The 16839-nt window shown below is 38.3% G+C and overlaps 2 protein-coding genes across 2 annotated transcripts; both read right to left on the bottom strand.

Moving 5' to 3' along the window:
• Positions 1–203: 203 nt before the first annotated feature.
• Positions 204–2210, bottom strand: LOC127795934 (ATP synthase gamma chain, chloroplastic-like). The gene is made up of 2 exons (XM_052327916.1): positions 1407–2210; positions 204–1099 (listed from the first exon to the last, which is right to left on the bottom strand). The coding sequence occupies exons 1-2, from the start codon at positions 1981–1983 to the stop codon at positions 549–551; spliced, it is 1128 nt and encodes a 375-aa protein (XP_052183876.1). The 5' UTR covers positions 1984–2210; the 3' UTR covers positions 204–548.
• Positions 2211–3233: 1023 nt separating this feature from the next.
• LOC127794992 (calcium-dependent protein kinase-like) lies at positions 3234–16460 on the bottom strand. Its single transcript, XM_052326367.1, has 9 exons — positions 15941–16460; positions 15208–15702; positions 12183–12326; positions 11945–12097; positions 5279–5394; positions 4688–4855; positions 4462–4589; positions 3754–3853; positions 3234–3669 (listed from the first exon to the last, which is right to left on the bottom strand). The coding sequence occupies exons 1-9, from the start codon at positions 16191–16193 to the stop codon at positions 3595–3597; spliced, it is 1632 nt and encodes a 543-aa protein (XP_052182327.1). The 5' UTR covers positions 16194–16460; the 3' UTR covers positions 3234–3594.
• Positions 16461–16839: the final 379 nt, after the last annotated feature.

Raw genomic sequence — 16839 nt, 5'->3', positions numbered from 1 at the left:
GAGAGAGTCTTATCAAATTCGTTTTTTAAGACAATGGAAAAATTCAAATGAGATATTAAGATTTAGATTTAATATTTATTTTTTCACTTCAAAACAATCAAGAATACTTGCACAAACTAGAAGAGATGGATCAAGAACTGAACACAAAATTTAAAAAATATATATATAGACACAAACATATAAAAGTGACAAGAAGCTAGTAGTGGAGAAATTCACAGCTGAAACCCTAGTGTTTTGCAATGCCATTAATGTAGTTGTCGAATGAGAATTACAATGAACAAGTGTCTCATCTCCATATATAGTCCTCCTCCTTATCAGACAAACACATGTATATATATATATATATATATAATTGAATGAATAATTTAGCCAACAAAGACCCACAAAAATACCTACACGGCAGCTGTCGAAGCACAATCGATCACATATGTATTCATGCCATGGTGGGTGGGGGTGGGGGCAAGGGCAGCTAGCTAGCTAGCTCATCAAAAACAAAGAATATTAAGCTATATATATATATATGTATCTGATCGTCATTAATCTTGAAATCAGGTCAAAGCATCGGCTCCGGCGACAATCTCCAATATCTCTCCGGTGATCTTGGCCTGCCGCTCCCTGTTGTATACCATCGACAGCGACCGCTTGAGCTCCACAGCGTTGTCGGTGGCGTTGCTCATGGCGGTCATCCTGGCCGCCAGCTCGCTGGCCAGCGACTCCTGCAAGGCCCTCAGGATCTGGCTGTTCAAGTAGAGCGGCAGCAAGGCGTCCAGGATCTGAACCGGGTCCTGCTCGAACTGCAATATAGGCGAGAATTCGGCCGTTTGCGTCCGGATCACGTCTCTCTCTACCGTCAGCTTCCCTTCCCTGGTTGTCAGCCGGAAGAACTCGTCCTCCGCCGCGTCCACGCAGTTCCCGTTTATGTCGCAGATCTCCCCCTTCGGCGACAACGGCAGCAGCGTGTGGATCACCGGTTCCGACTTCACCAATGACACGAATTTCGTGTACAGAAGCTCCACTTTGTCCACCTCTTCGCTGATGAAGAGCGAGAACACGTCGTCCGCGATCGCCTGAGCTTCTTTCGCCGTCGGCAACGTCCCACCTATATACATATAACAATCCAAATTAAATTATTATTGTTTTTAACAATTTTGCCACACTTTTCGCAGACCTAATTAATCTCATTGTAATCAGTCTCTCTCTCTCTCTCTCTCTCTCTATATATATATATATATATAAATTGTTTTAACAGATATATAGAACTTAATTAAGAAATGGCTAGGATTGTAGTTGCCATCCCCCATTTAACCCAATCAGCCAATTGGGATTTTGTGGATATATATGGACAAGTGAAAAATGTGTAACGGGATGGGATGAAGAAAATCTACACAAGTGTTAGTGGGAAGTGCCTTCGAGAAACTTGTCGACCGGAATATAAGGCCGCCGGAGGAAGTAGGAGTTGCCCTTCTTGCCCACGCTGATGACGGTGTAGTTCAGGCCGAGGTCCTTCAACTCCGCGATTCTCGCCTCGGCTTTCTTGATGATCGCATTGTTGAAGCCGCCGCAGAGGCCCCGGTCGCCGGTGACAACCACCAACGCCACCTTCTTGACCGGCCGGACCTTGGTGAGTGGAACGTCGATGTCGTCCGTCTGGAGCTGCTCGTTGATGTTGTAAAGAACTTCGACGAGCGTTTCCGAGAAGGGCCGGCCATTGACGACGGCTTCTTGCGCCCTCCTCACCTTGGCGGCCGCAACGAGCTTCATGGCTTCAGTGATCTTCTGTGTGTTCTTCACAGAATCTATACGACCACGAAGCTCCCGGAGGCCGCAGAAAATGGCGGATTTGGAGGGGTTGGAGGAGGGTGGATTAGGGGATTGGGCAGGGAGCTGGAAAGGGTTGAGAACGGATCGGAAGGAGAGGGAGGAGGAGGCGTCGGGGAGGGAGGGTTTGGAGGAGACCCACATTGTGAGGTTTGAGGAAGACATGGTGGATAATTTGCTGGTTCTACTGTGATGATGGATATTGGTTTCGGGGCCTAATAATGGAATTTGGAGGTTTTGGCTATGGACAAGAGGAGAGAAGAGAAGAGGAAAGACGATGTGGGTGGGTTTGGTTTGGTTTTGTTTGTTGAATCTTATCTGATGCAGGAGGGGTGGTGTAATCTAATGGTTTGCAGCCAAGGCCAGAAATGAGAGGTGGAGGGAGAGGGGTTTTGGATGAGGTTTTGGGATAAGGATTTTGAGTGTTAGTCGGAGTGCTTGCTTTCCCCTTAATTGTTTGATATTATTATTGTAGATTCCTATCTTATTAATTCCGCCAACTACATGACCAGAAAATTCTCTGAATAATAGGAGATAATAAAAGTAACTCCCTACAATCCCAATACTCCAATAATGTTTGTTTAGTGTGCTTTATTTTATTTAAATTATCTTAATCTTATCTTTCACATCATAGAGTTAATCTCCTATTCTCCTATTTTATTTTTAATAAGTTTTAGATTAACCTTATTATGTATAATTTTATTTTATTTTTTATATAATTACATTTATTTAGTGTAACATTCTTGTCGATAAAGTTTCTAGCCAAAAAGAAAAAAATGCTATGCAATTCAATCTTTGATACAAATATTTCAGATAAAATAGTGGGTTTATATTCAAAAGGGAAAAACTCATTAATAACCAATATTTTCATAAAGAAAAATTATATTCTTACAACCTTATGTTTTATAAAAAAAAAAAAAAAAATACTACCAAAATGATGTGACAATTAGTTTCTACAAGTTATGATTTATGTCTAATGCAGAGTCATCAACTAACCCATCATTTTGTTAGTATATAAAACATTATCCTATTTACAAAACCGGTTGCAACTGTTGATGTCACATCATTCTTGTTGTAATTTTTGAAATAAGTTAGTAGAGAAGAAGAAAAAGAAAGAAAAGATCTTTTCATGGCTCAAAAAGAGACCACAATCCTTTTGGCACCCGTTGGTTCATCCGTGGAATATGCTATTATATAAACCTTTTTATGGTTTGGATTTGAATTTCATATAATCTAGATGGATAATAGATTCCACAGAAGACCCAATTTAAACCCATTTATATTTGAACTGAATCTCTCGATCCAAATCCATTCACACAAAACCCATACAAAACCTAAGATAAAGCATAATCCTCTTGGATTGGATTGGAGATACCCTGCCATTAGATTAGCTTCCACTATGAACAAAATCCATATCAAAGCAATCATACGAGTTAATTCTTCTTCCATTGTCACAACGTTGGCAAGCAATAGATATCAGGCAAGCAACCGAATTTTAAACTGGGGGTTGAATAAACACATTGAAGATGGAAATAAATAGAGACAAATAGATATGCACAACACTTCAACTCCAATCAAGCAAAACTACAAGCCTGTATCTCTCCCCCTCTTCCCTACTCCATCCAGTTGCCAAGTTTTTTTTTTTTTTTAACTCAAAAAGCCAACAAAGGTTTCTACGGGCCTCATGGTTAGTGGATCTTTCAATCCAGGAAGCTCGGGGATCACTCGGCAGAACCTAGCGAACTGGGCACTTGTTCTTGTAGTGCCTCGGTGAAATTAGAAGAGCTTTCCCGGCTGTGTTGTTCCACTTCTCATCATTGCACAGAACTCTTCATAGTTGATTCTCCCGTCCTGTGAAGAGTTGAGAAGTATCAGTTAGTACCAATACATGATGTTTCTGGGGGAGTTCAAGATGTCTATCTTGCAATGACTTACATTATCAGTGTCGACCTCTGATATTATTTCTTCTATGGTGGCCTCATCGCCCATTCCATACTCCTTCATCGCAGTTTTCAGTTCATCTCTTGTAATAAAGCTGTTGTGGCATAACATGGTGAAACCAACAGTTCAGTGTCATGTGGTAAACACACGCCCCCCCCCCCCCCCCCCCCAAAAAAGAAGCCATATTGATGTAGGACTTCTCAAAAATATCATCCTTTCTTTTTAAAGTCAATGCACTTTGATCCTGATATCATTCAATAAGATATGCCAGATACAAATCTAATAAGTTCAAATACAAAAGATCGACAACATGACGTGTGACACCAAGACTGATTTCTACACGACCAGTAAAGTAAATTTTAGAAAATAACTCAAAAATAAATAGAAAGGCAAGGGTTTTTCTTTCCTTTTTAACCAAAGCAATATGGTCATCTCATTACCAGGCGACCAACATTGTGACTAATATTTTTGCCTAATATATACTTTTATACTATACATTGCACGCTACATACAATAATATACATCATGTCAGGGATTTTTTTAAAGACTATTTTCATCTCCATCCATGCCATGTCGTTGCAGATGGATACTACTCATTTTCCACATAACTTAAACTATACTCAAAGCAGGAAGCCAATCAGATGTTCACTATCAATAGACAATATGACTACTGTTATTGAGATGCAAGATTAATGGCCTCACCTGCTGCCATCCTTGTCAAAATACTGAAATGCTTTATATAGATGGTCATCTCTTTCTAGTTTGTGTCTATGCATAGTTGCAGTGATAAATTCAATGTAGTCAATTGTTCCATTTCCATCCACATCAGCCTGCACCATATGATAATGTAGTTACTTTAAAAATGATATCCAGATGCAAAAAACAAATAAGACCAAGGGATCTAGTTCTAGTTGGTTTTGCAACTTACAGCTTCCATGAGTTGCTTGACCTCAGCCTCAGACAACTTTGACCCAAGCCGAGCCAATCCCGACTTCAGTTCCTCATAGGTAATAGTGCCACTATTGTCTGTGTCCATGTTAGTGAACATTGCTTTAAGACCTTTGATTTCATCTTCAGAGAGATTTTCAGCAATGACCTAGGAGGTAATCCACCAAGCCACTCAGTCCATTGAATATAGAATCTTCATCAAGAACATAAAGATGAAAATTCTTGGCAACTTTCAGCCACACAAATAAAATAATGAAACAGTTTATTTGAGAAAAAGAAAGAATAATATGCAAAATTGTTCACTAAGATGCCAGTTTATGAACATGGAAGACTAGTCATCAGTCCAGGCTCTATGCAGAGTAATAGGTGGTTTTGAGAGATTAAGCAATGGTAAACAAATTGAGCACAAAAACAAAATGACATTTTGTCCATAACATGATCAACTTCCATGCACTACAAATTCATCAATTACATGTATAACCTTAGCTTTCAAATGGGCTTGATATCTCAGTTCTCCAAGCATGGAATATTATTTACTTATTTTATAAAGAAACAAAACTACAGCAACCACCTTTAAGGCAAGTTTCTTGAGCTTGTTCATTGCCCTGAATTGCTTCATCCTAGAGAGGACTGCACTGTCTATTGGCTTGTCTGATGCTTCTCCTCCTTCTCGAAGCCATGGATGCTCTTAATCAACAGCAATAAAGTACAGTTAGGTGTTAGTAGTACAGAAACATTTAAAATGTATAGCAACCTCAATAATGGAAACCAAACCTATGACATATGAACCCATTCAGTTACTCTTTTCTAATGTAACATGTAAATGAGATTACAAGAGTGTTTATTACTACACCATTTAAAATGTATGGCAAGATCAATAATGGAAATAATACCTATGAAATGAACCCATTTCAGTTACTCTTTACTAATGTAACATTTAAATGGGATTACAAGACTCTTCTCATTATGAATTTTCTAGCCATCAATTTCCAAAAGCAACACGTGATTACAACACTCCATCATGCTGTCAATTTTCAAGAGCAACATGGGTTTGCAAGCCCTCCCTCCTTCCAGCAAGCCTTGTTCTTTGTGGCTGAAAATGAAGTGGGTATATTTGAATATTGAAATTTGAAGGTATTCTTCAGGGAGGTAAGTGAATTCATTTACTTTCCTTAAGGCCTTATTTCTGCCTAACAATTCTAACCCTCTTCCCATTCCCTCTCAATTTCCCCCATTCAAGAACTCATTAATCTCATGGTTATTAGGATTGTATCACGCAGAAATCAAGAGAAAAAATGACACCAAAAATTTAACGTGATTCGATCTCAACAGACCTAGGCCTGCAATCTCACAATAATAAGATAAATCCACTCAATCAATGATAATATAGCTTTTAGGCAGAAAAATTTCACACCCTCAATTCTCATAACTCTAGATATCTATCTAGTCACTCACAATCAGATGACTGCAGTTATGAAGTCATGACACCCTCTACTAGAGGGGGCACCTATTTATAGGTAAATATCCCAATGGGATTATGTCTCCTAACTCTATCCTTGTCTCTATTTGTAGAAAGAAAGAACCAAAGAACTGAAAAATTCAATCTCTATTGATTCATCCGTAGGTTACAGAATATATACAGGCCTACAATTCTAAGTTAGGCAGTCTTCCAAGAAGAGAAAGATGCCTAAACAACCTCAGGAAATATCTACAATAAGGAAAGATTGTACAAGATACAATCCACTAGTAATACAAGGAAATAAATAAAATAACAAGAATAAAGGAAACAAATCAAAGCAGCAATAAAAGGAAACAAATCAAGAAAACAATATCAGCCACTGAAGGAAAGATTGCACCGTAAGAAGAGAAGTCTATGTGTGTAAATTCCAACACTCCCCCTCAAGATGGGGAGTGGATATCACACATTCCCATCTTGCTTAGCATCTTGTGAAACATAGGTCCCGATAAACCCTTAGTAAGTACATCTACTAGCTGCCCGTTGGTAGGAACAAAAGGAGTGCATATTAAGCCACTGTCAAGCTTCTCTTTAATGAAATGCCTACTAACCTCAACATGCTTAGTTTTATCATGCTGAACCGGATTGTGAGCTATGTTTATAGCCGACTTGTTATCACAATATAGGCGCATAGGTACAGTCCATTGAACTTTCAAATCTCTTAGGATAACTGTCAACCAAAGAAGCTTGCAAAGGCCTAATGCCATAGACCGGAACTCAGCTTCAGCACTTGATCTAGCCACAATATTCTGTTTTTTTCTTTTCCAAGTAATTAAATTTCCACCAAGGAATGTACAGTAGCCTAAGGTGGACCTTCTATCTACAAGGGACCCAGCATAATCTGCATCGGTAAATACCTCTAGTGATAGATCATGAATTCTTCTAAACAAAACACCCTTACTAGGAGACCCTTTAAGATAATGGAGGATTCTATGCACTGCCTCGAGATGATTTTCCCTAGGATCATGTATAAATTGGCTGGCAACGCTCACAGCATAGGCTATATTCAGCCTAGTGTGAGATAAATAAACAAGTCTCCCAACCAAACGCTAATAGGATCCCCTATTTATTGCCCTTGACTCACATTTTGCCCCAATTCTGTGATTCGGTTCTATAGGAGTCTCAATGGTCTTGCTACCAAGCATACCTATTTCAATCAAAAGATCTAGAATATATTTATGCTGGGAAATAAATATTCCATTCTTGGACCAAGCTACTTCCATACCAAGAAAGTATTTTAACTTTCCCAATTCTTTGATCTCAAATTCTCTTGCCAAACAGCCCCTCAAATGTTCTATCCCAGCCTTGTCATTCCCAGTAATGATAATATCATCAACATATACCAACAATACTAATATTTTTCCTGCAATTGAATGATGTATAAACAAGGTATGGTCACCTTGACTTTGCTTGTAACCTAATCCAAACATAACTTGAGCAAACCTCCCAAACTAGGCTCAAGGGGATTGTTTCAGTCCATAGAAGGCCTTTTTCAGCCGGCATGCAACACTTCCATCTCCTGTTTGCACTCCAAACCCTGGTGGGATATTCATATAAATTTCTTCCTCCAACTCCCCATGTAAAAAAGCATTTTTAACATCAAATTGAGACAATGGCCAGTCATACATAACCGCTAAGGATAGTAATATTCGGACTATGTTCATCTTAGCCACTAGAGCAAAAGTATCTAGATAATCTACCCCGTATGTTTGGGCATACCCCTTAGCCACTAGCCTACCCTTGTATCTTTATAGGGTCCCATCAGACTTGTATTTAACAGTAAACACCCACTTGTACCCTACCGGCTTCTTCCCTTTTGGTAGTTTAACCAATTCCCAAGTATTGTTCTTCTCAAGTGTTGCCATCTCAACCATCATGGCATCCTTCCAACACTCATTATTTAATGCTTCAGACATGGTCTTTGGGATTGGAATGGAATGGAGATTGGTTAAAAATGCCTTATGAGCAGGAGATAAAGGGAATAGGTCATGAACAACTGAATAGGGTGTTTAGTGCAAGTGCGGGTTCCCTTTTTGAGAGCAATAGGGATGTCCAAGTCATAAGGTTCAAATTTAGCTTGAGTAGAGGGGTCAATGTGAGGTTCAGAGGCAACCGATCTAGGTGGTAAAGTGGGCTGAATAGGAGATGAAGTAGGGTTAGAATGATTGTCACAAGAATCAGAATTTGAGATAGATGATTTTGCCTACATAGGGTTCTGGACCAGATTCTTTCTTCTTGTATAGACCTTAAGAGGACTTGTATATGGTAGGTCAGTTTCCTTGTGAGCCATTTCGAGAGAATCCTTTAAGATATGTTTTGGCTGGGAGGATACAGCATTAGGGGGTAGGATAAGTTTTATCAAAGTATGGTTTGTCCTCCATGAAGCTAATATTGGTTGAAACAAAAAATCGTTTGGATGGTGGATGGAAGCACTTATATCCCTTTTGGGAGGAGGGATACCCAACAAAAATACATTTAAGTGCTCTAAAATCTAACTTGCTTCTTTGAGGTGAATGATTATGAACAAAAACTACATAACCAAACACTTTAGGACTGATTCTATTGGACAATTTAAAGTTTGGGAAAAATTTAAAGAGGAATTGAATAGGATTGTTTGAGTTGAGACTTTTAGAGAGAAGCCTATTAATCAAATAAGCTGTTGTCAAGGTTGCTTTTCCCCAATAACGTTTAGGCACATTATTGTGGAAAAGCAAAGACCTAGTAACAGCTAGAAGATGCCAATTTTTCCTCTCAATTACCCCATTATGCTGAGGGGTATACAGACATGATGACTCATGAATTATACCTTGTTTTTGTAAAAAACTAGATAAAGTTTGGTTAAAGAAATCCTTAGCATTATCAGTTCTTATCCTTTTGATTTCAGTTCCAAATTGAGTCTTGATCATTTTACAAAAACTGGGAAATATAGTGCACACTTCAGACTTAGACTTCAAGAGATAAAGCCAAGTCACCCGTGTGCAGTTATGAACAAACACCACAAACCATTTAGCTCCAGATAAATTTGGGACTGAAGAGGGGGCCCCAATGTCACTATGAATCAAGTCAAAAGGATGAGAACTCTTATTATTATTAAGAGGAAAAGAGACCCTTTTGTGTTTAGCTAACTCACACACATCACACTGAAAACTCTTAACATCTAATCCCTTGAACAAAGAGGGATGCATATCATGAAGAACTTTGAAAGCTAGATTCCATAAACGGAAATGATGCAGCAAAATTACAACTTGCAAAATTACAACTTTATTGGATTGAGATAAAAATGAAACTAAAACTGTCCCCCATTACTTTTTCCAGTTAGATCTTCAAGATGATAAAGACCATCCTTTATCCTAGCACGCCCAATCATCTTCCTTGATTCCTTTTCCTGAAATTCACAAAAGGATAGAAGATAGCATGGCAGTTAGAATCATGGGTCACTTTTTTGATAGAAACTAGATTGGTACAAAGTTTAGGGACATGAAGGACATCTCTTAGGATTAGGTTTCTGTCAATGAGAATATCTCCTTGACCTGCTATGGTTGTTAAGGATCCATTGGCTAGCATGATTTTCTTGGTACTAGGACATGGTTTATAGGTCAAAAATTTTGTAGAGGATGGTGTCATATGATCGGTTTCCCTAGAGTCAAGAATCCAAGTATGTTTAAAGGCCTTCTTTGAAGTATGTAAATTAAATGAGGTAGAAGATATACCTATGAAAGTTAGGTTAGAAGCACTAGTATTTGCACCTAATCCCTTCTCAATGGAATCCAATAGGCTTCTTAACTTCTCTATCTCCTCCTTCCTCAACAGCTCCACCAAATTGACTTGTTTTGTAGGCCCACTCTCTACACTGATTTTACCATTTGCTACATAAGCCTGCCCCTTTGATTGTCCTCCTTTTTCTAGTTTACCATGAAGATTCTAGCACCTATCAATTGCGTGTTTGGGCTTTTTGCAGAAGGTACACCATAGTTTATCCTTATTTGTGATTTTGGTGAAATTTGTTTCTCCTCTTTCCACCCTAGTAAATTTCTCCTGACTGAGACCACCCTTTAGGGATAATAAGGCTGAGTTTTCCATAGGCTGCACTTCAAGCATTACTCCTCTTCTACTTTCCTCGGCCCTAACAATCGAAATTACTTCATTTAAAGATGGAAACTCAGGCTTACCAAGAATCTAGACTCTCACTGCATCATATTCTGCATTAAAGCCTGCAAGGAAGTCATACGTCCTCTCTCTTTCCACACACTTCTTCTGAATGGTAGCATCTTCACTACACTTCATTTGGATGCATTGATAATAATCCAACTCTTGCCACAAGGTTTGCAATAAACTTGCATACTTGGTTATAGATCGAGTCCCTTGTTTGGTGGCTATTACTTTGGTTCTGATTTCATAAGTTTGGGCAGCATCGTTTACCTTGGAATAAGTCATCCTCACCACGTCGCAAATCTCCTTAGCCGTAGTGAGAAACATCACTGTGTCACTAATCTCTGGAATCATTGAGTTCCAGAGCCAGGACATGATCAATGAGTCCTCTTCATCCCACACAGCATATGCTGGATCATCCTCCTTTGGTCCAGTGCCGAGTAAATGGCTCAGCTTCCCCTTACCTTTAAGAAAAGTCTTGACCAGTTGGGACCACTTGAGATAATTCTTGCCGGTCAGCCTAAACGCAGCTTGTATCTACTACAATTCTCCAGCGGAAACTCCACTCCTACCGGAGTTTCCAAAGAGGGTAACCTCATTCGTACCTCCGTTGGTATTTCCGGATTCATTGGTTTCACTCATGGCTTCAGTTTATGAAAGAGATTTGAAGAGAAGGATAACGAACAAATTGGTTTCAAATAACTGAGAAAGGACGAGCTTGAATCAAAGAATTTTGATTTCAAGCAATCGAAAAATGGATTGGATCAGACTATGGCTCTGATACCATGTTGAAAGAAAGAACCAAAGAACTGAAAAATCCAATCTCTATTGATTCATCTGTAGGTTACAGAATATATATAGACCTACAATTCTAAGTTAGGAAGTCTTCCAAGAAGAGAAAGATGCCTAAACAACCTTAGGAAATATCTACAATAAGGAAAGATTGTACAAGATACAATCCACTAGTAATACAAGGAAATAAATAAAATAACAAGAATAAAGGAAACAAATCAAGAAATCAATATCAATCACTGAAGGAAAGATTGCACCGTAAGAAGAGAAGTCCATATGTGTAAATTCCAACACTATTCAACATCAAATTAAGCATAGATGAGTTAATCCTTATCCCTATTTGGTTTCAATTTGAGGAGTTATCTAACAATGGTAAACCATATTTTTACAAGAAAAGTAGGTTTTATGTATCGCAATTTGCCAAGTACATAAATCCAATGTCATTTGATAGGCATGGTACAACTTGAAACTAATGGAAGGCATGCTCAAGGAAAATTAGAGTTATATGGATAACCAGAGAATGATCAAGATACAACACGAAAATAACAAAATTTATTGCTTTCCCCCCACCCCCAACCCCCCGTGCAGGGGTGAGGTCAATGCCCATGAATTCACATCATCTGCTAGGGTAGGTCCAGAGTATGACTTGACCTAGAACCTCTTAATTTCTACAGCCTCATGCCAACTCAACTAGATTCACACATGCAAGCATGCAGCAAAATCAAAAGTCATCCAAATGTAACTATCATCTGCAATAATAAAGATCAGCGAGTAATATACCAAGAACTTGGGCTGAAGTAATTCTCTTCCTGGGGTCCTGTGTCAGCATCTTCCGTACAAGGTCTTTGGCACCATTTGAAATAGTTGGCCATGGATCACTGTGAAAGTCAATTACTCCTTCCAGTATGGCATCAAATATTCCCTTCTCAGTTTCTGAACAGTGCATTAAGTTACTCAATGATTACACAAAAGGTCATAGAAGAGAAAATACAGAGAAAATTTTTTTTCCTGTCTTTACCAGCCCAAAATGGGGGTACACCACTGAGTAGAATATACAAAATAATTCCTGCACTCCACACATCAATTTCCTTTCCATAACTGCGGCGCAATACTTCAGGAGCAACATAGTAAGCACTACCAACAATGTCTCGGTAAACCTTTCCTGTTAGTTTCAAAACAAAAATCTCATTGACTAGTACATATATATAAATATCGTATGCAACTAAATAGTAGAGAAAGCACATAGCAAAAAAAATACTAGTGAAAGGAGAATTACGAAAGGTTAACTGGATGGACAAAAGAATGAGAAGGAAAAAAGTCAGTTGCAAATGACAGCAGGAAAGGTACTTATGTAGTGAAATGTAAATTCCTCATTAGAAGTTCATAGAAGTAAGCAAGTGTTTTTGCTAACTTCCAAACAATATGAAAGGTAAAGAAGGCTTGATGTAGAACAGCCAGAAGATTCCAGAAAATTGAAGAAGAAGAGGGGGAAGGAACCCAAGAGAGAGAGAGATTTTAGCAGGAGAAAATTCTGCAATTTTATTCAAAATCAATATCTCAATGATTTTCTATTACATTCTAAGCCTATTCATAAGATGGAGTTTAACTAATGAATAAATATTCTAATTACATTTATCCAAATAAATAAATAATAAAAGCTAAAAATCTAAATTTAAATAAAACCTACATCCTAATATCAGAAATTAAGATTTAATAATTCCAATTTCTCATCAAGGCATGACCTCTGCCAACTCAAGGAAATGCTCTCTAGATGGCGCCAATGATTCCTTTTTCTCATAAGTTTCCAAGTTCCTTTAAAAGGAAAGCATTTGATTTTGGAATGTTTCAAGTTGAAGTAGGTCATTTGTATATTATGGAGGAGTCATAAATGTTAGCTTGACAACATACTAACCACTAAACAAGATGATTCAGTGCTGTAACAGAAGTCCCATTCATGTAAACAACAAAAAGAGATCATAGTATTTTGGCAGTTTAAGTTTTCATTATTGACAAATAGATCAAACACATGATGCCTCAGCTACAAATCTTTTGAAGATAGGTTCTAGCTTTAGAACAAAATTCAGAAATTTCTTAGTAGTAAATCATTCTAATACGTATAGTTTATATCCAATTTATTATTTCCCCAGTGAAGCGGGCACCAAGAACAACCAGTCTAAGGAAACTGCCATACTGTCAATTGGGCGGCAGCTCAAGTCATATGGAATTTATGCCTCTAGAAGTTAAAGTTTAACTTCAACCTAATCACTGTACTCCATATTTCACATATTCAGCAGACCTCTCAGAACCAAGTTTAGCCTCTTATATGGAAAAACTAAGTGCAATCTGCTGGTGCATTCATAAAAATCATGTCTCGCCATGAATTCAGGATTATATTAAATGCTTGAAATAATTAGGCTATCTTGTTTGCATAGGCAGGTTCTGAAATTCAAGCAAATGTCAATATTTGTTAGATAACATAAAGACCCAGTCTTGTCAAGTGAGCAATCAACACTTCACTGAGAGAGCTTCCAACTCTAAGCTTTTGTATTTGGTTGAGTGAGAGGCTCAAATGAAATTTCGTAACTGTGAACTTAATCAAAGTAGCTGAAAAGCTGGGAGTGATTATCCTCTGTGCCCCATCTTGAAGCCAGCATTCAATAAGTATGCAAGCATTACATTGCATTCAACTTGCATATTATGTTAAACAATCCTCCACAATCATTAGAGGTATTAAAAACAATGTAAAGGACTACAAGGGCAAGAGTGCCAGCCAAATTTTCTGTCCCGTTACAGGGAATAAAGAAATATGTGCCCAAGCAGAACCCGAGTGACAGCCAACATCTAGGAGGACTTAACCATTTGGTGGGTACATCATGATTGTATATTTCTCTTTTTTCTTCATATATTCTACCTTATTGTTTCCCATATCCTTCCACAATTTCAATCAAATTTAGGGCAGTACAACAAAAGATACATGCAGGGAAAATGCAGTAGAATTCAACTCATCTGAATAAACTGTAATAATAGTCCAACTATTTGGAGTTAGCTGCATGATAATTAATCAAACATGGACATTTAATAATTCCCCAACAAAGGGAAGCACAGTGTACTGGACCTGCACCCTTGTAAGGTCCATGTTTGTAGCCCTATGTCCTGGTCACAAGGGAACACTTTAGGATTGTGCCGATGCCAGCCTCAGTCTACAGCTTACTATGGTAAGTAATTCCAATCTATCTCATTCAATTGTACTGCATTGCATGCTAGAACAACTGTCTAGATATTTCTCAACATTGCATTCATAAAGTTTCCATATTGAAGGAGCAAAACATCAATAAATTTGCATGACACACCATTCATTTCCATTGCAACAAGTAGAGTTTCTAAACACGTGAATCAATTAAACAGAACCACTCCATATGGCATAATAAAAAAGACCTAGAAGTCTATATTTGTCCTCAAACACGAGTAGGGTCAAGGGTTTTGGAAAGATATTATTAAATTCCTATTCAGATGTATGCCAGTAGGATAGCAATTAGCCTACTTAAGGTAAAATCATAAGCATGGTCATTATTCCCAGTACATGAGGTTTCTCGCTTGCAAGGGACAGGGGAGGGTCAATATTTGCTCGGTCAAAAAATGGGCTAACACAAATACAAGAAGAAAAGTTCAACTTCCAGTTTAAATATTCACCAACCAGGAGAATTGAGGTCAAACTTACCTTAAGACCTCAATTAGGATATTACAGTCCTGCTTGGGCACATCCATCCATCTTAATCAAAGATGATATCTTCAATAGTAGTGATCATGAAGTGTGCATGCTATTATTGCCTCAAATTTCTCCCTTAGGTCAAAGCTTATAGGTCTTATATCAAAATACAAGTAAAAGTTTTACAATTGAGGGTTGAAGAATATATGCAGATCAAAAACATGAACCAAATCATTCAAAAGTTTCATGAAACGATCTCATTTCTTGTGAAGTAGATATCTATAAATGTCCAAACTAATAAATTCCACATGCTTGGAAAATTGGATAAGAAACTTACCTTCTTCAATGAAAACAGATAGACCAAAATCAGTAGCCTTGAGCATTGCTCCTTCATCCTTGCTCGACAACAAGAAGTTCTCTGGCTTGAGATCCCGATGCATCACACCCATAAAATGGCAAATGTGAACAACATTCACAATGGACCTACAAATTGCAGCAGCAGCTCTCTCAGAATAGTGCCCCTGAGCAATAATCCGATCGAAAAGCTCCCCACCAGCACAAAGCTCCATCACAACATGAACCGATTGCCTATCCTCATAAGCCCCTTTAAATTCCACAATGTTTGGCTGCCCACTCAAATGCTGCATAATGTGAATCTCTCTTTTCACATCCTCCTTGTCATTCTTAGTTCTCAGTTTCCTCTTCAAGATTGACTTGCAGGCATAAGAATGGCGAGTCGAATTCTCAGTGCAGAGATAAGTCACTCCAAATTGGCCCCTACCCAATTCTTTCCCAAGCGTGTAGCGCGCCCTGATATCTTCAAATGGCTTGCCTATCTCAGAAGAAACACAGGAGTCAAAACAAGTAATCATCATCATCAACAACTGCACCTTATCACCTTATCCTAACCAAGTTAAGGTCAGTGACCCGGCATTCACAATGTTAATTGACTTCTAAGAGTAATACAAATTCATGCAAAACAACACATTAACACCTACTCGTAATCCTTAAGATCAAAATAAAAATTAAACTCAAAACTAATCTTAATCCTTAACACGATATCAACACACCTAGTATTGCATCCGGGTCCTCCCTATGAGCAGGCCTAGCACTCGGCGGCGCAAGCTTCACCGGAGGGGGAACTGGCTGTGGCCGGTTGGGTCTCTGCGGTTGATGCTGGACGGATTCAGCGGACGGCTTTTGGTGGCTCTGACCAGCAAGTGGTTGCTGGTAGCTTTGCGGTGGCCCGGCAACAACACCTCTTGATCCATATCCATTAACGTCTCTTTCTGAAGCATTTTTCGTGCTGAAACAACCACCCATTTCTGCAACCTATATCTTCACAAAACCCAGATCGGGGATGAAAGGAACTGGCCCGAATTCAAGAATTGGGAATTGAAGATGTTGGTTTGAGCAGAACCCAGATCGGAAAAGGCGATGAAATGTAAACGTTAAGACAGGGAGAGAAGGTCGGAGTGAATTTAGATCAGGAAATGTAACAGAACTTTTGTCTTTGACTTGTGCCTTAAGTCCCTTGTAAGAAAAAACAGAGGCGGAGCGGAGGTGGGTTACAGAGAGAGTATTTTATTTAGGAAATCAATTTGCACTTCGAATAATGCTTTCCTTAACGTTGCTTAGCTGTTCTAATTATGCTTTTGCTTCTTAATTTAAGGAAAAACCTTAGTCAAAGTGAACAATGGTTTGATCATCTAGAGCATATTCATGTGGCAGTCCAACTTCTTAATGGGTTTGGAGACTCGAATGGAATTGTAAGGATCCTTCCTAGAAATTTCATTACTTTTTCAAACCTCTCATTCCTCACAAAAAAAAAAAAAAAAAAAAATCAATATTAAATTCATACAAATTTATCTAATAAAAAGATCATACATATTTGATTAAAAACACAAGTGTTAGAAATACTAAGTAAAAGTTGAAACATTGCATGTAGTTTGCAAACAATTTGTACGTT

This window comes from Diospyros lotus, chromosome 2 (assembly GCF_014633365.1).
Source record: "Diospyros lotus cultivar Yz01 chromosome 2, ASM1463336v1, whole genome shotgun sequence".
Classification (NCBI taxonomy): Eukaryota; Viridiplantae; Streptophyta; class Magnoliopsida; order Ericales; family Ebenaceae; genus Diospyros; species Diospyros lotus.
The sequence above is the reverse complement of the archived record's forward strand: the minus strand, read 5'-3'. Positions and strand labels throughout refer to the sequence as shown.